General features: G+C 40.6%; 1 protein-coding gene across 4 annotated transcripts; it reads left to right on the top strand.

Moving 5' to 3' along the window:
- The first annotated feature begins 4,853 nt into the window (after positions 1–4,853).
- On the top strand, positions 4,854–20,747 carry tnnt1 (troponin T type 1 (skeletal, slow)). 4 transcript variants are annotated; one of them, XM_084926996.1, is made up of 15 exons: positions 4,854–4,950; positions 9,868–9,895; positions 10,029–10,042; positions 11,327–11,395; positions 11,605–11,622; positions 13,289–13,309; positions 13,781–13,799; positions 13,913–13,973; positions 15,043–15,159; positions 15,278–15,355; positions 18,272–18,385; positions 18,490–18,599; positions 19,429–19,519; positions 20,392–20,432; positions 20,517–20,747. In XM_084926996.1, exons 2-15 carry the CDS (start codon positions 9,870–9,872, stop codon positions 20,560–20,562), a joined length of 825 nt encoding a protein of 274 aa, XP_084783122.1. In that variant the 5' UTR covers positions 4,854–4,950; positions 9,868–9,869; the 3' UTR covers positions 20,563–20,747. The 4 variants fall into 4 exon arrangements, with proteins under 4 accessions (XP_084783122.1, XP_084783123.1, XP_084783124.1 ...); XM_084926999.1 differs by having other exon boundaries at positions 4,859–4,950; positions 13,778–13,799; XM_084926997.1 differs by lacking the exon at positions 13,289–13,309 and having other exon boundaries at positions 4,855–4,950; positions 13,778–13,799.
- The last annotated feature ends 2,356 nt before the right edge of the window (positions 20,748–23,103 follow it).

Genomic DNA, 23,103 nt, shown 5'->3' on the forward strand with positions numbered 1-23,103 from the left:
CTACCCATGTGATCCAAGTCTTCAAAGAATGAACTCTTATCCAAGAATCTCAAAATAACCTTTGAATATCAGTTGTGTGTTCACAGCAGATCACCAGACTGTTCCATAAACTTTCCTAATACTCGCCGAACTGTCCCAGGTAGTACAACAATCACCATTATTGCTTGTTTTAGCTTTAGCGCTAAAGGTCTGATAAAGATCATCAATTTATGTGCACAGAACTGATGACCTTTAGCTTTTGAATCTGATTGACTACATTTTATTAGACTGTGTAATTGTCCTAGAAGACTTTAGCGTGAAGCAGTAATTGGCCTCTATAGAGGTTTCGCAGATAGTCCAGCCCCTCGAGGATGGCATTGCCAGAAGGTTTACTGTTTCCCAGCATGCTCTTAAGAGCATGGAGGAGATTCTAGGAAACAGGCAGTTACCCTACGAGATCTGGACAGGGACGTAGAAGATCCATAACCCATCAGCAGGACTGTTACCTGCTCCTCTATGCAAGACAGAACAAGATGAGCCATGCCAGAGCTACAAAATGACCTTCAGTTGGCCACTGGTGTGAATCTCTAACCAATCAGGAACAGACTTCATGAGGGTAGCCTGAGGTCCTCTAGTGGGTCCTGTGCTCACTACCATGGAGCATGATTGGCATTTGCCATAGAATACCAGAATTGACACGTTCACCACTGGCACCCTGTGCTTTTGTCATTAGGTTGTCTTTTGAGTTTCCTCATAGGTTACATTTAAGTCCTGGAGTTTTCTCTTTTTTAAGCCTCCCCTTTATTCCCTGTGTCCTGGTGTTAGTCTTAGGGTGTATTCCAATAGCCAAGAGAAGTGACCTGGAAGTATCCGCGTGGCCACCACAATAAGAGCTGTTCTAATTTTCCAAAAACAAAGGAAAGACTCTTGAGTGCTTCCTTTATTGCACAGGAAACACTGGAACCATCCTTTAAGAAAGAATAGGAGAGACTGTCATGCCATACTTCATCGTGGCGAACCATTCGACGAACAGTCAACATCATAAAAAAGTGGTGGAGATCATATAAATGTTAGCTGTAGCTGGATTTTCCATTTCATTATAAGCTGAACTGATCAAAGTGTGTTTAAGGTTCTGTAAAATCAAAAAGAAAAGTTTGTTGAAATTAATTTTTACTGTCCTTTTCAAATTTTCAGCTGGAAGCTTAAGGAGGAGGGAAAGGGGAGCAAAGGAGTTGCACCGGATAGCAAGAAAATATTCTGGAATTATAGGTTTAGATGCTATGGGGCAGATTTAGTAAGAGGAGGACTAACAGAAACCTCTTCTATCAGGGCTGTGTAGTGTACTCACTTGGTGTACATTAAAAGTTGTTGGTGCACTTGTACTTTTTCATATTCTAGTAAGTTGCTTGATTGCTTTTGTTTGTTTATATATATATACAGTCCTCTGAAACAAACAACACACTTTTGTTTGTCTCAGAGGACTGAGACTCAGATTCAGACTGAGACTCATGCTCATGCTTCAAGCAAAGAGATGAGGCTGAAGGAGAATCAGTATGTTTTTGATATTATGGAAAACTTCTGATAGAAATGAATGGACACTGCACTCTCCTGGCACAGCGAAGTGTTCCAGGGACTGCAGTGCAGGATTATCCAGATGAGAGCTGCAGCTGACCTGTGCACTCAAGAGATGAGCGTTTACTGTCAACGCACGAGCTGTTCCTGTGCCACGTGGGATGTACCATCATCACAGAAACAAATTTACTGTGTAATTCACTATAGCAAATAGAATCAAGCATGATTTCTGTGCTATTTTATGAGTAAATTCATTAATTAGTTGTTGATTAAATAATGCATCAAGTGCATAAATTTGTAATACATTTTGATTATTTATATATACAATATAGCAATAATATCTCTGTGGCTTGGTGAGCGCACGTTAAAAAAAATTGCAGGTGCAAGTCTTGCATTTTAAGGAGAATTTTATTTTGAGCGAAGAAAAGCTAAATTTGAGTAAACAAAATTCATTGCTGCATGCAAAAAATGTATTTCAGTGTTTGCTAATATCTAGGGTGACCAACCGTCCTCTTTTCTCCGGACATGTCCACTTTTCACGTTCTGTCCGGGGGGATTTTCGAGACTGATAAAAATGTCCGGGGTTTTCCTATAGGCCTACAGAGGACCCATATGTGCAACGCCATCCCCGAACTGCTGTGTTAAGTGTTGTTCCGCGCTCACAGAAGGGACAGAGCGCGCAGCGGCGCGCTGAAAAGATGTCAAAGCGCAAGAGCATCTTTTCAGACAAACTGCAAAAGAAATTTCCCTCGTACCATCCCGCTCGGAATAAATGGAAAGCGTAGTGCCACTGTATGCAGAGCTGGCACAGACGTTTGTGTGTCTAACAAAGGTACCGGAGAGCTTGTTGCTTACATGGACACAGAAAAACATAAAAAGGTTGTGCGAGGCGAAAACACCTGGGAAAAACGAGGATGCTGTTGTATCTGCAGCAGAAGGTGCACTGGCATTTCATACTATGAAGCATCCCAATAGCTACTGATCCATGGATAGTGTGTTGCTAACAATAATAATAATAAAATCAAAAGCATTTCCAGACTTTAACACAGCTAAAAAGTTCAGCAGTGCCCCACCAAGACTGAAGCTGTTGTCAATGGCGTGATAGTGCTACACTCAGTGGAAATCACTCTTGAAGCTCTTAATGAAATCCAGTACTGTGGCATTTCTCAGACTTAAGTAATCATGGAACCTTGGTCTCTTGTGTTCTGAGGGCCTCTGGATGTCTGGAGCCTTGATCTCCTCCATACCTGCTTCATGCCCTGGAGGACGGGGCTGTGGCCCCCCCACACCCTCTAGCAGATCATTACATGAAGGAACCTTTTAAAAACAAGCGCGTCCATGCTCACAGGTGTACACACGGGTGCTCACACACACAAACTACACCCTTTTTGGCTCCTACCTCAAAGCACACTGTGCGCTGTTGATCTTACGTGCTGCACAATAATGTTTAATATTTAGTATTTACTGTTATATTCCCATAGATCATCGCGATGATGTTGTTTATTATATTGCTCTCATTTTTTTCTTTTTTTTTTGCTTGTTTTCTCTTTTTTCTTTCTCAACAGGTGATCCAGGTGATTGATATTTGTATTTTTTGTCTGTTAGTTTTGTTGGTTTTTGTTTTGTGCCCTTTATCACCGTTCCTCTTCCCCGCTGTTTTTCTTTCCCTCTTTCTTTCTCCCCTTTTCCCCAGTCAAGTCTGTCCCGTATTTAACAAGTGAAAATAAAATAAAATAAACAATAAAAGGTGAATCAAATAGACAAATACGGCAAGGCTGGGATGGTCCATTTGGTAAAGTTAACCCGTTGGGCATCAAAAAAAGTAATCATGGAGCAGAGAAAATATTCCCGATCATACTTTGACTGGAAGAATGGTAGTGTGCAAACAAAATTAATTGAGGTTAGAAACGCCAAATGAGACAGCAGAAACCATTGCACAATACCTCACTGGTAATTTTTCTTATACAGATGAAGCATTATTTCTGTAACATTATTTAATTCCAGAGGTTTTTAAGTTTTGGGGGGGTTTTTTGCACTTGTTGACTTGTAAAAGCTTATATGACATTTTTTATTTCACCATTCATTAACCGCACAGATAAGGTATCTTTTAAATATGTTAAAATGTTCTTTAAACAAACAGTATTATTAAAATTCTTCATGACTGGGCCAAGTGTCCTCTTTTTTTGGAAATCAAAATGTGGTCACCCTACAATTAAATATAGAAATACTTTTCTTTCTTATTCTCATTTAAAATGTCTCGCTTTTAATAAATAATTATCTGAATCTTACAACCAAAGTTTTCATCTGATGTAAAATGTATAGAAATCCATTATTGTATTCAGTAAATATTAAGTCTAGTATATATCCTAGTATGTTATAGTATTCTTTCCTTTGGGAAGGTACCATCAGTGCAGTTTGCAATTCTGTTGAAGAAAGATGTTGAATCTACTTAATTACTGGAGAAAAATAATAGATTTCTGTGCATTTGTTTTATACGTGCATTAAATTAAAATCAGTTTTGTCAATTAAGCATCTTGAGGCAGAGGGTGGGGGAGTGGTTCCCTATTTTTTTCTTTTCTCTTTTTGCTGGGAGTTGACAACCCTATTAGTGAGATATATGTAATTATAAATCAGGTTGTTTTATATTTTTGCTAAGTACTGTTTAGAATACCAGAATAGGGAGGATGGTGTAGGTTTAAGTTTATTATAAAGGCTTTATGGCTTTTCCTATTATACCACGGTGGGCCGATCAATGGTCAAAATATCTGGGCTGATTTTTTGTCCCAGTCCTGCCCTCCTCCAAAGACAGCGTGTAGTGGTACAGGCCCCGTACTGAGAGAGACGGGGAGCCGGATTTAAATGCGAGCGTGATGTGAGCTTCTATAGTAGCAGCTTCTTCTTTGTAATCTTTCTTTCTCTTTTATCTTCTCCACTCCTCATTGTTCACCTCCCAGTGTTCAAACAGTTTGACTTAGTAAAAGAAAAACACTCCTTATCCACCCCATCCATCAAACCCACCCTCTCTCTGTTTTATCACCCCTCTCCACCTGCCCTGTGGCATCCCTCCATTTGTCTAGTGAGGTCATCCCTCTGTTCCATCTAATCCATCTCATCTTTCTGCCTCCATTTAATCCGCCTGTGGCCCCTGGCTCCAGCCACACATACACATGTGCATGCTTTTGCACACAGACTTGCAGTTATTCTTGTATTGTATAGTCAGACACTCAGTAATTCTCACAGCATGCATACACGCATAGTCATTCAGATAGCACACATGCACTCATTGTGCCACGCCGCCGCTCTCTATAAAACTGCCCTTGTCTCTGTACAAAAGCCATTCTGTCTGTCCCTGTCCCTCTGTTTGCCTTTGTCGTCTGCTGATACCCCATCATCACACAGGTATGTCTTTCAGGTTTTTAATGAGATCTTTCTGGGGTTTTATTCTCACGAGTTAGCATAATTAAACAGTTAGACAATTAAACATCATAGAGTGCAAATCTTATAATCTTTTTTTTCTAATTTGATTTTTCTGGAGGTTTTTTTCCTCTGTGGGATAATATAAGTAAAACTAAATTTAACAACACAGTGCAATTTTTGCCGACCAGCTACTGTCACTGTGATGGATGAGACTCATTCATCATCACTGGTCATTCTTTCCCACGTCAGTATGTTCAAGGAATGTAAGCATCCCTGAACGCACCACAAAGGAGAAATCTGTAAAATACGAATATTAAAATCAGCAATTCAGGCCAGATAAAATGAATGGAAAACACGGCAAACTTAAATGTGTCAATATGAGAGAAAAATCCAAATAAATTTTAGATTTGTTACTACACAGGACAATTGTTAAGGCAGCACAATTAAGTGTTCAAGGAGAGGTCAAAAGTCATCAACACAACACAGTTGTTGTATAGCTTCTTCAGAGTTTGCTGTCTGACAGCAAATTAACTCTTATGAGTATGTGTGTGCGTGTGTAGCATACCACCATCAGCGCTGTGGCTTTGCGGTCACTGTCAGCAGCAGACACAGTTGCTGATAGTCTGATATCAGACTGGTTCATTTAGCACTCAGATGATGTACTAACAAGTGTGCACAAATGTGCTTGTGGTACATTTCCAGCAGTTACATCATGCCTGTTTCTTTCATCATCCGGTTAATCACTATCCAGTGTTTTTCAGGCCTGGATTGTTCCCGTGTTCAGTAGAGCCTTTATTTCAACAAAACAAACAACACAGTGGGAACTTGCATGTTCTCCCTGTGCTTGTATAGGTTTCTTCCAAGTATTTTGGAATCTTTCCCACATTTGGAAGATATGCATGCCATTTCAATTGGACGTGTGTGAGGTGGATAAAGGGCATGGAGTACTGTATGACTGAAAATAGGGCTTGTAGTCTAAAGTACTTTGAATGGTCAACGAGACTAAAAAGGCGTCTCATTAAGAAATAAAGTTACACTACTGTACATTACACTAAGTTGGACACATACCAGAAGCTAAAAACCACTGAAGCAGAGATGTGCTGACAACGATGGATACAAGCCTGTAAAAAAAAAGCTTTTAAAAAAGCTGTTCTGGAATCATTTTTGTTTCCTTTTACAAACTGTTTTCCAAACTCTTTTGAGTATGACAACACAATAGCTCATACTCAAAATAAACGAATGATATATTGTGCTGTGCGCTGTGCATGACACGCACACACCTGTTGTCCTTGACTAAAATTAACCCACTAAAGCCTGTGCTAGTTGCCCACTGAAACTTGACCCTTCTCCAGATCCCCTGGTTTACTTATCCTCCCTCCATTCAGTTCCAAATAGGCACTTTCCAGCTATACCGGCAAGAAGTGTTGAAATATAAATATTTAAGGAATCCAACTGTCATTTCTCTCATTACCATGCGTCATAACTTTATTCATAGGCTTCACTGCTGTAAAAAATGGCCAAAAAAATTCATAATAAAGTGGCACTACCTTTCTATGTGAATGCAGAGTGAGGGCAGCACAAACTCTGGGTCCACTAGGGCTCACAGCTGGGCCCACCCAGATGTGGGCCTACAGTCACAATGAAACCAGTAAACCAGTTAAGTTGGTGTTCATTCCAGATCCACCTCAGTCAATGCACTGAAAACACTTTTGTTATTCTTGCAAGAAAGCACAACACACTCGCACAATGGGAGAGGAGAGCTTGTGTAATTAAGGTTATACAATGGGTTTCCCATCGTAGTACTTTCAGACACATGGCTTTGATACGAGTTTACATGGAGGTTAATACGTTTTTCTGTCTGCACACCAACAATATCTCATGCTCAGTTCCTGTTTTCGTTGTTCCCTGACTTTCAAAACAGGCTGTTCTCGGAAAATATTATTCATATATTTCATTTGGATCCATGACAAAGTCTGTTTGAATGAGAAATAGCTGTAAAAATCAGGTGGTACAGCTGCAGGAAATGTCACTTCATAAAATGAATGATATTAATGAAGCTCTAGGATTTTACATTCCTGATAAGAAGTGTTTTGAGCAAACAGTTGCTCTGCAGCTCTATTTAAAAGGTGTTAATTAACCAGTATTATAAAAGCATTAAAATAAAAGTTCAAATTCATTAAAAATGAATTTAAATGAAATGCAATCCAGCTTTATAACTAGGGGTGGGTTTTGATTATCCAATATTATCCAAGCTAGAATCGATTTTAATCGGAAAATCGATTCTAGCTTGGATAATATGATATCGATTCATTAAAATCCTGAATCGATTTTTAAATATAAATTTATTTTGTCCAAAACGCCAGAATCTCAGGTTAAACCTCACAGAAGTTTGACAACCAACAAACAGCTAAAAACTTAAATGAGAGCAGGTCGAACATAGCTAAGAGGGTGGACAGGAGGGACAATACATGAAAGGCCCCTTCATCCAGCATTTAATAAATGGCGTGGACTCGGGTGCTAAACAAGGCCTTTCTGCTATAAAGAGTAATCAAAATCCCAGAAAGGTTAAACCTCCTTTCCACGTGAGTGTGTGGAATTTGCTTTATATTGTATACATACCAAATGATTTGGAGGTGTACTTTTGGCATATGATCTTTAAGTGTCTTTAAGTGAGACTGAATCTTTATAATATTTTGATTTAATGATGAGTCCTTTAAGATGAATAATTATGTCTATCCATGATAGTGTTTTGGATCAGTACGTTTCTGGAAGTTATATATCATGCGCTAAGCTAAGCTAACCTGTGGCTAGTGTGTATAGAGAGAAAATTAAGGCCATGCTGCAACTCCGAATGCTGTGGCTGATTTATGTACAGGCCTTCCTCCATCTGTATATACACATGCACACAGAGTGAGGGGGTGAGTAACAACACATGGAAGATTTCAAATTTTAAGATGTAGCATTAAGGAGCCGATGGGCATGCCAAAGCTGTGGGTCTAATGTTGGCACTGCATCACAGAGGGAAGAGAGGCCACAGCCTAGAATAACAATTCTGCCTCTTTCAATTCAACTGCACAAATTCATAAATGATTCAAGATGAAAGGAAAAGGACCAGGCCACGATGGAAATGGTGATAAACGGGTCTTGTGATTTATTTATTTTTTTAATTGTTAACTTCCTACATGGAACTTTTTTCACTCGTTGAAGTTTCATGCCAGAAGCCCAGTCTGTTAAAACTTAAATCTAAACAGGAAATCAATCAAACACTCTCTCACACTGTGTTTATACTGTAATGTGCAAATGTGCTGAGGCACCATTACCACATTGTAGTTATTAAATTATATTGCTTTTTTGGGTCAGTTTTCACATTTTAATGGATTGCTAACGTGACACACTGCTTACAAAGTTTAATCAGAATTCCTTCACTTAGCTCAATTTTTTGAGCTATCATGTTTACAGACACAATGATGCGCATTAACACAACCAAAAACATAACCTCCTACGTGGAGGTTATGAGGCTGGCTCATGACTTTTGCACAGTACTGTATTAGGGCACACAATAATGCGACAGGGACCGGAGCGCCTGAGATGAACTGATGAAAGAGCTTGATAGTTATCTGGCTGCTTGCAAAATGCTCCTCTGAACATTTGAAGCTTGGAATTGAGCCACATCCATCACCACCTTTCCAAACCACACCTGCTAACCTGTCAGAAGTACCACTGAGAGAGTGCACTGAGGACAAACATCAAGGGAGAGAAGGGAGACACTAGAAAGTGAGAGAAACCCTGTCTCTCCTGCTCTTTATGTGTTTGACCCCTGTCACATTCTCACCTGTTGACACTCCATCCATCTCCAACGTGTCCCCCTGCCAAGACGGTGTCAGCGCACACCCACTGTGAATGTTTGTCTCTGTGCAGGGTTTTATGTCAGAACAATGGCAGCTCAGATGGACAGTGTATGACTAAAAGCGTCACGATGGGGATTGTGTATTTTTCTGTCTCCAGAGTGATTAATCGCAGGAGCACAGAAACGTTAGCCACCTGTGATTTAGTGAGGACGACAAATCTATACATATATATATATATATATGTATAGATATATATCTATATATAGATATAGATATATATTCATATTTGTTTTCTTCATCTGTCACATTGTTTTGAAATGTTACGTTTCACCCCTGGTAGCCATTTAAAAACTTGTTTTTTCCCTTTTAAAGTTAAATTTTTCTATCCATTTTCATCGTCCAAGATAAATTGTATAGTTTTTGGACGTCCCTGTGTGTTTGCTTGTTTTAATTCTGGGCAGCCCGTTGTATACCATCAGTCTCCATGTACTGAAGGAATAAAGGGTTCCTTTGTCCTTGTAGGCTCTGCTTTAAATGGGGCAAAATTATATAACTGTTCAAACAACGGGATCATTGCAGTTCTCACTTTATTGGATTTGATTTTTATGGGATTCTTCTTTCAGGGATCCAACTAATCCTTTTTGACTGTGGCTCAGAAAGTAGAGTGAGTCAGTTGATCCCCGGCTCCTCTAGTCTGCATAGCAACGTCTTTTTGGGCTCTTATGGAAACCCACCTGGCAGCGAGGTGCTTTCACCAGAGTGTGTGGGGCTTGTAGTAAAAAGAGCTCTGGGTGCTCCATTAGAGTTGAAAATGAGACATAAGTGCCGGTTCATTTTACCATTTCCCCTGACTTTCAATTTGCTTTTGTATTTATTCCTTAATTTTAAGATGAGATAATAATATTTTCTTTTCAATAATAAAAACATTAATCACTGCACTCTTTTGTTTTATAAAAATGAATTAGTTAGTTATGCAATCAGTTGGAAAAAGTCTTTTGCATTTATGTTTAACATCTTGGCGTCATCATCCTGCATTTTCATTTTGTTGCAGGCATGTCAGACGCAGAAGAAGAATACGAGTGAGTGAAAGAGAACTTACAAGAGTTTTTCATTTGATGTCACCTCTCAGCTTTCACACTAGTGTAAATCCATGAGCTGACAGGCCTACTGATAAATATTGGTTTTCTCTCATCCTTTTTCTCACCTCTCCAGGGATCAGACTGTGGGTAAGTTCAGTCAGATCGGTCCATATCAGTCACACGCATAGTACAGTAAAACCATTATGCCTTAAAAATATACTCTTTGAAGTCGAGTAAGTTAAATGTAAAGACCTCAGTAAAAACTTTCCTGATTAGCTTATGGTGTCATTTGTAACTTGACCACTTTGTCCATTATTGTTTCTGTTGGTGCCAAAAAAGTCAACCAACCAGGGTTCGCTTTACAGCAGGCCAACCCTGTGTTGGTTTGTTCACAAGACATGTCCACCTTTTAAATACACTATATAATCAGCATGGGTCTTTAATGTGGACAAGACACATTAAATCAGACACATATAGTAATATAGTGACTAGGGATGGGTATCGTTTAGGTTTTATCCGATACCGGTGCCAAACCGGTACTTTTGAAACGGTGCCGGTGCTTAAACGGTGCTCAAAGAATGGAGAACACAAAATTGGTCCAAAAACCTCCCATGTTCAGCTGTTTTTTTGTAAGAAGATAACAATGTTAGCCTTTTCTGCAGCTATAGGGCATATATGGTATCACTCTTGGCTGGAAGCAGTGCTTAAACAATGGAAAAAACACAAACTTTGTCCAAAAACCTCTCATGTTTAACTGTTTTCCACTTTTTCTTTGGTCATTTTAGCCTTTTTGGCCAGGGTGAAGGGAGTATCTGCCATCAAACAAGAAGACAGCCGCATGTAGCTATGATGATGTTTGCTAGTTCACCTTACATACATTAATGTAATAACGTGGTTAGCCTACTCAACGTAAATTACACACGAACAACATTAAGCTACTCACACAGAGAAGAACGGCTGCTGCTGCCATCAAATACGGTGCATTTCTCGGCTTTTAAAAAAAACGCTATGCATCGCCAGGTGTTTCATCAGATTCGAGGCGTTAGCTACTTTGCACAGTATCAGCTTAAAGCACTTGTTGCAGGCTGCTGAGTTTGCATCTTTTGCTGTGAAGTACAGCCAGACTTTGACCGCTTCGCCTTGGGCATTTTTAATCTGTTGCTCTGCTCTAAAAGAACGTACGTACCTGGACCCGCCTACTATCCTCGGAAACGTAAAATGATTGGCTAGAATCTAAAGTGTATCACAGCTCAGGAAAAAAAAGCACCGAAATAAAGCACCGAAATGTGCGCTGCTTTTCGGTCTGGTTACTACCGTTTATGTCAGAACCGGTGCCATCATGGCACCGGATACCGGTACCCATCCCTAATAGTGACTGTACTATTGTACACACATCTGACTTGGTCTTTATCTTTGTTTTCCTTCTCCCAGAGGTTGAGGAGGAGCAGGAGCCTGAGCAGCAGGAGGAGGAGGAGGAGCAGGCGGAGGAAGATGGAGGAGGTAAGGTGTTGGAAAAACTGTTTCCATTGTGAATAGATGAGAACTTTTCTCAATCTCCAGAGATGCTCTCAAAGAGTTGGCCAAGCACTCTTATTCATAAATGTGCGAGTTGCGGATGAACTGACCTATCAGTTTTCCCTGTGTCCTTCTTTCCCTTGTTTCCCAACATTGTTGGCTAATATTCTGCTGTTGTTCTTATGGACCATCAGAGCAACAAGAATATCAAGGTAGGGTGATTCACACCAGCTTGAGTCTCAAGTTTGCCACATTTCATTTCATTAGTCACTCACTTATCAGCAGACTGAAAACTTTAAATGATTCAGAGTTAGCCCTACAGGCTAGTTTAGACACCACTTGTATATACACACACACATATCTATCTATCTGTATACACACATACACACACATATATGCATATATGCTTGTTGTTGCAATCTGTGTTTTGAAGGAGCAAACACTCAAAACAGAAGTTAAATATAATATTTGTTTGTAGAGTGTGCCGTTTAAAGCTGCAGTAATGAATGTTGCTTTATTGTATCAAGTTATGTATAATGTGACAAGCTTAGCTCATAAAAACAAATGAACTGGGAATTTTACAAACTCTGCAATTGCCCTGTGCTCCGAAATTTAGTGACTTTCAGTTCATTGTTGGGGTTTTACGGACCACAACTTTACTGTAAGAAGCTTTTTACTGTCCAGTGCCACATAGCAGTTAGACAAGTTAGCAGCTAAGTGTAACCACTGTGTAATTAGCAACTAAAGCTACAGAAGCTGTCCTTAGAAGCTGGGTTTGCTTGATACAAATGGATAGAATTCATTTGAATACCAGCTGGATACTTATAACATGAAAGAAGCACATTACTTCAGTTTTAAAAGCTCAGTAAAACATCATAATATTATATGAAGCTTCTGTTTTGGAAAATTTTTTCCTTTTAAAACTTGTACTGTGTTTTCATTTCTTCATCTGGAACCATTCGAAATATTCTGGCGTTCATTATTACACAGAGTGCAAAGTGTATAGATGTGTTTCCTGCGTTTCCAACATGAAATCAGTTCGACCTCAGAGAACGTTTATGAGTCAAACTAAAATGCATGCAAAAACATCTGCATTTTGCAATAATGAATGCTCACAGAATATTCCAAAAGGCTACATTTCCCACAGCCACCATGTGCCAGTGTAGAACTGGCTCTAGTTGCATGATGGGAAATGATAGTTTTAAAGCAATAGCTAAGCATTTTGGAAAATGTGCTTATTACTTGGATGCTAAGATTAGATGAGATGGTTGATAGAACTCCATCTTTTAGTAAAAGCTACAGCTAGCTGCCAGCTAGCTTAGCTTAGCCCGAGAGCTGGAAAAAAAACTAGCTAGCTACCAGCACCACTAAAATGAGTTTATTAGTGTCAACTTACAGAAACAGTGTTTCCACGTTTCCAGTCTTGGGCATAGATTTGTATTTACAGTACAACTTTAAATACTCTAATCCAGGTATTAGCTAGAAAGGTAATTGGTATATATTCCAAAAATAGCTAAATCCTGCAGCACCAGATATAACCTGGAGCTTCTTCTGGTCATTTCACACCTCTTTTCCCATTCATTTATCACATTTTTTCCCTTCTATTTTTATTTATTTATCTATTTTTTACTTTCTTTTCTTTTACACTTCCTTCTTCTGGATCTTTACAACTTCATTTCTTACTCATCCATATTTTGTTCTCCTTTCAATTTTTGTTCCCACTGTTTTTCCTTCCTACCACCTTTTTTGGTTGCTGCCTCCTCTTTCTTGCTTTCCTCATGTTCACACTTCACCCACAATTAACCAACTTTTCATTCCATATTTTCGTGTTACCATCCTTCCATGCTTCACTGTGTCTTTATGTGGATGGTCCTTCAGATCAAGATGCCCAGGAGGAAGGTGAGATCTAGTAGGCGTGCAGTTCCCTGAAGTGGTCACACTCATCACTTTCTGTTGGCACTGTATTTACGTCATTAATTATCTAACACATTGAGAGCAGGTTAACTTTTGTGGTTCTCACTGGACTCAACAGTTTTAACTGTAGCCTTTGAAAGCTATGTTATGTAGTTTCCTAAGTTATTACTTTCCATATGCCTCATTTTCTGGTAAAATCTTCCAAGACAGCCTAATACAAACTATGTGGTCAAATTCATGTAGCGGTTTAGTGTACCCAAGCCCAGGTTTTTTAATAGTATTATTTCACATTTTGTTATAACATTTAAAAAACCTGTGTTGCATTTCTTTCTCACTCCCATGCTTGCTGTGTATTGAATGCAACATTTTGTATTTGACTAATGACAACCAGTCATTGTAAACACTTTTTACTCATATAGCCATTTGTTTTATCTTTGTCTCTCTTTTATTCAGAAGAAGAGCGCCCCAAGCCCAAGTATGTTCACTCTATCTGTTTTTCTTTTGTGTTTTGTAGCAGAAAACAGGTGTTCTCTATTCATTTAAAGAACTGCAGTCTCACTTTGAATCTGTCGTATTTTTTACCTTCAGACCCATGGTGCCACAACTTGCTCCCCCAAAGATTCCTGAAGGAGAGAGGGTGGATTTTGATGTAAGTCACAAACATGATATTAAACCAAAACATCTTTGTAATAAATCCACGGCAGACCTCACCACGTTTTCATAATTTTCAGCACACTTAATCATTATTTCACAAACTTGGCTGCAGCTCTCCCTCTGCCAGCCGCACACATCACCCACAACACACCCTCAGGATCCAGTACCATTTATGCAGGGCGGCGTGATGAGCCGATGCAGCTCCGGTGCGTCAGCTTCTACTGCAGCCGTGCCGCAGCCACGCCCACCACAATCTTTATATTCCTTTTTTAATTTTTTTTTTTACAGTCATCTTAATCTTAGTCAAGTTTCAATTTGGAATTATTTCTGTTTCCTTTACCCTCGCTGTCCTTGCATATTCCTAGCCTGTAACCAGATCCAGACCCTTTGCCAAACACATGCCAGCTAGGGCAAGAATAAGTTTGTTAATATCTGAGACTTGCTGCTGTTTTAGGTGTGCAAATTGACTTTAACACCGTGTACATACTCTTGCAGCATTTTAAGGACATTTTCTTTTAAGCGCTGTGGCTTAGATTGTTCTTCCACATCTGAATCGAAACTCATTGTGTAATATTATATCTTTCTATTCTATGAATACGGTGTTCCTCAGGGACTGGTAGTAGGATCACATCTTTTTGTGCACATGCGTCAAATTATGCAATGTTATTTATTGTTATTATGCCAGAAACATTCATCTTCCCGTTACATTTAATTATTCCTGCAGCCTGTAGTCTATCTAAGATCTATCAACAGATATGCTACATTTTCTGAAAACTGTAACTGTCCCAAGAATTTCAAGTTTGGGTAAACTATTTGAAAAACAGTTTCTGGCCAGTACAGCACTGTAGTGCAGCTGGTAACACTCTTTCCTCACAGCAAGTAGATTCTTGGTTCAAACCAGCTGGTTGGTTCAGACCTCAGCATGTGGTCTTTGCATGTTTTATCTTGCGTGGATCTCCCCTTGATAGTCCCTTTGAAAGTCAAAAAGAATGCATTATGGGTCAAGTGGTTGTACTTGACCCTAAATCTTTTTCTAAGTTGCAGAAACATTCTTCTTCCCCCAGGACATCCACAGAAAACGTATGGAGAAAGACTTACTGGAGCTACACACTCTGATCGATGTACACTTTGAGCAGAGGAAGAAGGACGAGGAAGAACTCATTGCTCTTAAGGAACGAATTGTAAGTTTACTTTGCTACCAACACCTCTCAAAGCAGTTAAATCCAACAAATGAATCATGTGTAGGATAAATGCTTCTTCTGTGTTGTTCTTAATATTACATGTTTTGCTGTCCTGTAGGAGCATCGTCGTGCAGAGAGAGCTGAGATCCAGAGGGTTAGAGCAGAAAAGGAGAAGGACAGACAGAACAGAATTGCGGTAACACTCTGACATAACTGTAAATATTTAGAGTGAAGGCATTTCCAGCTTTTCTTTAAAGGTCAAGTAGACAAAGCTAATAGAGTTAGCCAAATTGTGAAATTACCTTTAATATACGGTGCTTCATAATTTTAACTTATTATTGTGCAAAAGTCTCAAGCCCTTGTGAATTTCTTTGTATTTCTGTAAAAAAAAGAGGAGTGCCAATTTATTGAAACATATTATAAGACAAAAGCAAAGTTTGTACAGTTCTAATGAGCTTGAAAGGTAATATTTGGTCAATACGATTTGAACTCTCTTAGGTTTTCTTGTCATTTCTTTAAGTAGTTTTAAGGAACAGTTCTCCAGGCTTCTTGAAGGATATTCAAAGCTCGTCTTCGGATGTTTGTCTGCATTTTTCACCCGTTCTCTGTCACGGTGATCCTCAGTTAGCTTGTAAGTCAGATGCTTTCCAACAGTTTTAACATGGTGGATCAAAATCTGACTGTACTTTTCTGCAATCATAATTCCATCATTTCTGACAAGATCCCCAACACCACTGGCTGGAATGGAGCCCCAAAGCATGACAGAGACTCCAGTGGGTTTAACAGATGGGCTGTAGACCCTCACTGTAGTCCCTTTCTCCTGACCTCCTTTATACTTATCAACAACAGTTTGAATCAAAAGTTTCCCGTGAATCCATCACTCCATAACACCCATTGCCACTGATTTTTATTCCACCAGCTTCTTCATCTTCTTCTCCCCCATTGCCCATCCTTTTCTTAACCTCCTAGGACCTGGCGTCCACATATGTGGACATCACATTTTGGGTTGTCGAGACCAAAATACCTATTTTTACTGTAGGGCCTGATATCTACTTACGAGGACATTATGCTGCCACTGTTCTATCAAAATTTAAAACGAATGTCCTCATATGTGGCTCTCATTTTTCTCAGAAACAAAAATTAGGTAAAAATAAAAATCTGGTAATTCTTTGTTTTTACATTCATCAGGTCCCAATCAGCCCAAATAGCAAAGAAAAATTAAAAATGCATGCCATGAAAGGTTAAAGTGGCGACTATTCCACAGAATATTGTGCAAAAATACATTTTTATGTCCGTCGAGATTTGTTGTCTTTAGTAATTTTTAGAGATTCAACTAAAGAAATGAGAACAAATGTGTTTTTGCAACAGGCTGATAGAAAGCTACAAATACTAAAGATACAATTTAAAAAAATATGCTGACTGTAGGTTATGTGTAGAGACAACCTAACTCACTGTCTTTTTTATGATTGGACGTGCTATATATCAGTGTGTAGTGGCAAAACCCTGACCTCCAAAAATGGTCAGGTACAAGAACTTGACTGAAAATAAATGATACCAAACTGATGTCTAAAGACATAGGGAACTGTTGTTGAAGACCACTTGGCTCCTTGGAAGCAGAATATAAAGAAATGAGGGGTTACTCTAGACCAGAGGTCTCAAACTTCAGTCCTCAAGGGCCGCTGTCCTGAATCTTTTCCATGTGTCCCTGCTGCAACACACCTGAATACAATTAGTAGGTCATTAGCAAGAATCTATAGAACTTGGCTGCATGGTGAGGTGGCAACCCCTAACCCCACTCAAGTATATGTAAGTGTTTGGAAAAATGTACTTCTAAAAGTACTTTTATTGCACCATGTTCATTCACTCACGAGCTGCTGTAACATGAATCCAGTGGCTGAAATGCCACTTCAGCATGCAGTCAAGAGCTGTGTCCCAAAACGCCGACTGCATCCTTCGGAGGACCCGGCCTTCGCGGTCTATGTGGGCTGGGTCCTTCGAAGACCGAGAAGGCCGGAAGTGCGAGGCTGTGAAATGGGACGGTCTAGCCTTCAGATTTGCGTCACCGCTGTGTCGGTGGAGTTTAATAAACTCAGCCGTCTGCTCCTTGCTATCTAAAATATAACAGGACACTGGAGTAAATCCTCAACCATCTCACACTTCTGTTTAATCAGTTTTCTGCTTGACGTTTATTCAGCTGTGTGAAAATCCCGGAGGAACCCACCCGATGGATTAATAAAGTTGTATTTAATCTAATAATCTAATAACTTTGATCTCAGCCAAACCGATTTACCCCGAAACAAATAAAACACAGAAAAAAGGAAAACAATTACATGTTTAAGTTATCCGAGTGACTTATATGTCATGTTTAACCTGAGTAGCGAAAGACCGCGGGGGTCTGAAAACGATGAAGCCGGGAGTCCGCTGCTCTCGCCGGCTGGAGTGACCATTGAACCCCCCGGCCTGCTATCGAGCTGGTGGGTAACGGACGTCTCCGAAAATGTCGGCGCACTTTTGCAAATATGCGATGTCTTGATAAACCGAGCAGATATTTGTAATTTACACAGAAAATATGTTAAAAGTTTATTTTGTGGCCCAGAAAGATTAATAAGAGTAATTTTAAAACTTATTAGCGGCCGCCATTGTTGGCAGCTGAAATTTGGCTGGGCCGCGCTATGAATTCTGGGATATGGTGGGCCACGAAGGACACACCCGACCCATCCTTCAAATTCGGGGAAATGAAGGACGCATTTGAAGGAGTCGACGAATTGGGACAGCCTTCGTCGCCTGGCTGTGACGTAATCGGCCTTCAAATGCGGCCTCCGGAGGATGCAGCCGACGTTTTGGGACACAGCTAAGGTCTACAGAATCTAATAAACTACTAATTGTATTCAGGTGTGTTGCAGCAGGGACACATGGAAAAGATTCAGGACAGCGGCCCTCGAGGACTGGGGTTTGAGACCCGTGCTCTAGACTTTGGCACAGTACTGTATGTTTTGAGTTAAGAATACCAAATGTCAGTTCAGTTCTCTGGACATTTTACCCCAGCGTGTCTCTCAGGTCAGCCAAACTGTTTCCAAACGTGTTTCTGGCTCAATTTTCGTTCATCTGACAGGAAGAGCGTCACAGAAAAGAAGAAGAGGAGGCCAAGAGAAAAGCTGATGATGATGCAAAAAAGAAGAAAGTGCTGTCTGGAATGGGGGCGAACTTTGGAGGCTTCCTGGCCAAGGTAGACAAATGGCTGTTGTCAGTCTGGGGTGTGATGGTGATGATGAGATATGGAGAAAGTGTTTACATATAGAATAACTGTGAAACATATGTGTTCTGTCCCAGGCAGAGTCGAGGAAAGGGAAGCGCCTGACAGGCAGAGAGATCAAGAAGAGAACTCTGGCTGATAGACGGCAGCCACTAGCCACCGACACTCTGAGAGAGGACGGGCTGAAGTGAGTCTCCTCCAGTTGGGACTGTAGACAGCTAAGTAGTGATTATAATAAAATAACTACTATAACTTCTCTATAAAGCAGCCCACCTTTTCTTAAAGCATTTTCCAGAAACTCAAGATAGTGATGATGCAGCAATAATGTCATGATTTCAGCACAATGATTTAATGTATTTATAAAGCTCAAAGATCCAATGAATGAGTGGTTTGTTGAACCATTTCAGCAGAAATAAATGATTGTCTTGTCTATAAGTCTGTAGCTTAATGAGGCAGCAGGTCACAGCTGATAAAACCGGGTAGCTAAGTACCAAATTAGCTAGATTAATTAGACAAATCCACAGTCACTGACTACAAATGTGTAGCCTGCTACAAAAAGTAATTCTAACTATTTTTCACTTAAATGACTTAAAGCAGCGGTCCCCAACCCCCGGGCCATGGACCGGTGCCAGTCCGTGAGTCGTGAAATTGATGGTTCTCAGGGTTATTAACTCAGTTTCCCTGGGGCTTCCGTGTGTTGTAGTTGTGCGTCTTATTTTGAAATAAATATTTACACGTTACCATGGCGACCAGAGAGCATTAAGGGGCATTTCAGGAGGACGCTGCTAATAAAGTTACACAATCACACAGTGAATTCGCGTTTATTATTATATTTACAAAATACCACCGTTTTTGTCTCAGTCGTATCATTTTATTTTGTTGTATTTATCCGTCACACCTTAAAGGCCGGTCCGTGAAAATATTGTCTGACATTAAACCGGTCGCAAAGAAGGTTGGAGACCGCTGACTTTAAGTAAAGGAAGATCATTTCTAACTTTACCAACTCTGCGTTCTAGGCAACGGGCCCAAGAAATGTGGAACTGGATCTACCAGCTGGAATCTGAGAAGTTTGATTTCATGGAGTGCATGAAACACCAGAAATATGAGGTAATACTGCAAACGGACTTCATCACTTTAAATGTCACTTTACCCTGCCAGTTTTGTTCTTTCCACTGTGCGTATGTTAGTGAACATTCGAAAATGGAAGGCTTTCTGTTTCAGCAGCTGTGACATGAGGTCGGTTATGTAAACACAGGCAAGTGGGATATCCACCGAAACCTCAGAATCTTAGCTATAAGGTCATATAAATAATTTCCACTAGGGATCAATAAAGTATTCTGATTCTGATATAAACCATTTCTATGACCACCAAATACAGTGAAAACAACAAACTATTAAAAGAGCAGTTAAATAATTTCACGAAATTGACATAACACACAAACAAGTGAACCCCGTGTTCACTCTGACCACGTCTAACCAGGCAAACAACTAATTTTCTAAAAGCCAACATCTCACAGATTTCAAAACTGCAAGTTTCATCAAGCTCCGACCAAAGTTCAGCCGCAAAAGAAGACCACAAATAAAGTGCTGTATACAACATCTCTCATCCAAACAAACATTATTATGAGCCCTTTGTTTCCACTGCTAAGTGCTCTCTAGCTCACATTCACACTCCAACAAACCCATCAAGAGCAACTCAGGGTTCAGTATCTTACCCAAGGATACCTTGACATGCAGACTGGAGTAGCAAGGGATTGAACATCAACCGTGGCAGATAACCTGCTGTACATCTTGAGGTAGACTATCTCAACAGTAGTAGTCAATTCAAAGATGTGTTTTTGATAAATAAATACAACTAGAAAGTAAAAATTAAAAAAAAGCTCAATGTGTAAAAAAACATTTGTATACACGTTTCAGCATTTTACTCTAAAGTCTATTCAACAGAATATGTTAATTGTGTTTCTGTGTGCCTCCTGCAGATCATTGTGCTACTGAACAGAATCCAACATGCCCAAAAATTGTGAGTAGTCGCTTTTATACAAATAGTCAGATTTTACTCTTGTTTTTTCTTCTTTTTTATTCTCCTCTGTTCTTTGTCCTCCAGCAAAAAAGGCCACGGCAAAGGAAAGGTTGGCGGTCGCTGGAAGTAAATCTGGGAAATTCCAAAAAGGAAAACCACAGGACAGATGACAGGGGAGAAAAAAATGAAGTCACTGTGGGAATTAAACATTTCTTCTCCGTGCTTCTCTAGTATCAGAGCCTTTCTGCCTTCATTTTAAGAATGTGGTAGATATTATATCTCACTGCAAATGGATAATAAAATATATGCACTGTGTTTTGAGTAGCATCTTGAGTCATTTGTTTTGATTTTGCAAAGGCATGTATGCACATTATGTGGAGCAAGTCTAATTAAACCATTGCATTTGTTCTGATTCTGCTGCTTGTGGATCACAACTTCATCTGTTGTCAGTGCTCGTATATCTACATGGATAAATAAGCACAAATGAGCACATACTTTTACTTCATTTTGCTACAAAATGTTTATTAAGCATGGTTGTGAGACTCTCTGAGAAACATGAGGCATTTCTTATTGGTCCATCTTTTTACTAATCTACAGCAGTGACTGAGAGGAAGAGCCGTCAGATGAAAAATGTGAATGTTTAACAGCCTTGGTGACAGGATATGAATGTCAAACTCATGTATTACCAGTGAAACTCCTCTTTCTGCCGGTGTAAACAAACTTTAATTACACATTTAATCCTGGAGATATTTTCTTATAAGAAAAACACAAGTCTGTTTTTGTTCGTGATAAACAAATCTGTCAGCACGATTCTTTGGGATTACGTTGTAAGAAATAAATGTGTAAACTCCAGAAAGGTTCTGGATGCTCATTGCACCGACTGTGTTATAAAACAGAGTTTTGAGTTTATTAAAAAAAAGCTTATAACAAAAAGAGTTTTGATCATTCACATTTTTTCCTGACTTAAAGAAAAACTGTCAAAAAACAGGAACTTTTATGTCATTTAATTGTTTTTTTTAATTACTTAATTACTTTGGTACGTAGTGTGAATGTGACATGCTAGAAGAAGAAAATGTACACAGACAAAGAAATGGCAAGCTGTACAAGCCCGTGAGTTAACAGGAACAGGAGGGGAAACAATTGTTGCAGTTCATTGATCTGGGCCCGGTTATAAGGCGGTCAGTCTGCCAGATGCAAGACTGGCCTGAGGGAGTCCTGCAGAAGCAAGTACCACAACAGAGCAGCCTGCTATGGTTGGCCTGCAAGATGCCAAGGTGACCACGGAGACGAAGGCTGCTGCTGAGGGGCACCCAGCACCCACTCCCGAAAAAGGAGCTGGCTGCTACACTCAGGCTGTAGCCCTTAGAAGGTGGACGACATGCTGTTGCAGCACTGAGGAGGAGCCACAGGGTCCCCAGAGCCCTGCCTAACACCAAGAGTTAATCGTGGCCTGACTCTGTTCCTGGGGAGCTAGCCAGAGGTTGTCCTTAGGACAGGTCACAGCTTTGAAGGAAAGGATGGACATCCTCCTCCTGACAATCAAGCTTCACTGACTCCTGCCTAGGGCGAGGGCAAGGGAGTGGCAGCTGGAGGATGGCCACACAACAGATGGGGGAGCGTCCCTGCCCGAGGGCCCAGACACTCCGCCATTGCTTAAGAGACAACCACCTTCCTCACCTTGCACAAGCATCCAAGACAGGGGAGGGGTGGTGGTCTAGCCTTCTGAAAGTGGGTGGCCAAGCTAGATTTGTGACCCGATGGTGACGCAGGTAGAGGGACAAAATGGATGCCGAATTGGCTATTAGACATGATCCTGTGCAGCCTAGCCAGCAGGGAGTCTATAATCTGTCCCTGCTAGGAGAAGTGGCCCTCAGGCAATCTGCTCCTGGCTGTGCATGTTGGAAAACCTAATGCAGGCAAGGGACCACCTGTGCAAAGCAGCATGGGCGGCAAACTGCCTGCACACCAGGTCCTTAAAATAAAGCAGCAGCGGCACCTGCAGCTGAGGGTGCAAAAGCTGCGTGGCATCAAACCTGGAAGCCACCCCTGCATGTCGGGAAGTGGTTGGCTGACATGTTTAGAGGCAAAAAAGCGAGCATGGGCCTCTCTACTACATGCTGGTAATATGAAACAGTCCATGCAGGACTGAGCTTCCCTGGTCAGCATGGCATCTTGATAGCCTAAGCATAATACACATTTATCATACCCATATTGCAAAGGCATAGAGATACCTCATCAGACACAATTATGGCACATTTGGACCACCATACTCGCAAAGGGGCAGGGCCAGCTCACACACACTATGATTTCCCTGCTTCCAAAAGTAAGTCACAAAATGCTAAGTTTAGGTAACTTTGTTACCATCCTTTGCAGGGCTCTCTGCTCTCCAGGAGTTCACTCTGCAAGTGGAAGAGGGATCTAGCAGAGGTGGAGGATGAACTCAACCTGGCTGTCTATTATCTCATGGAGTCTGGGAGTTGATGGAATGTTGGGGCGGGTGTAATTTTCCTCTGCAGTGGGGTTGGGTGGGCAACCTCGGGCTCAGTGGGGCTTGGCGGTGCTGCTGCAGATGGGGCCGGGTCCCCTGCCCTTGGTGGATTCCAGGGAGCGGGGCTGCCTACCGGGGTCAGCAGGGGAGCTGGCTCAAGGGAGGAGGTACTTTGCCCCCCTC

This window comes from Perissodus microlepis, chromosome 4 (assembly GCF_051167445.1).
Source record: "Perissodus microlepis isolate ML-2025 ecotype Zambia chromosome 4, ASM5116744v1, whole genome shotgun sequence".
Lineage (NCBI taxonomy): Eukaryota > Metazoa > Chordata > Actinopteri > Cichliformes > Cichlidae > Perissodus > Perissodus microlepis.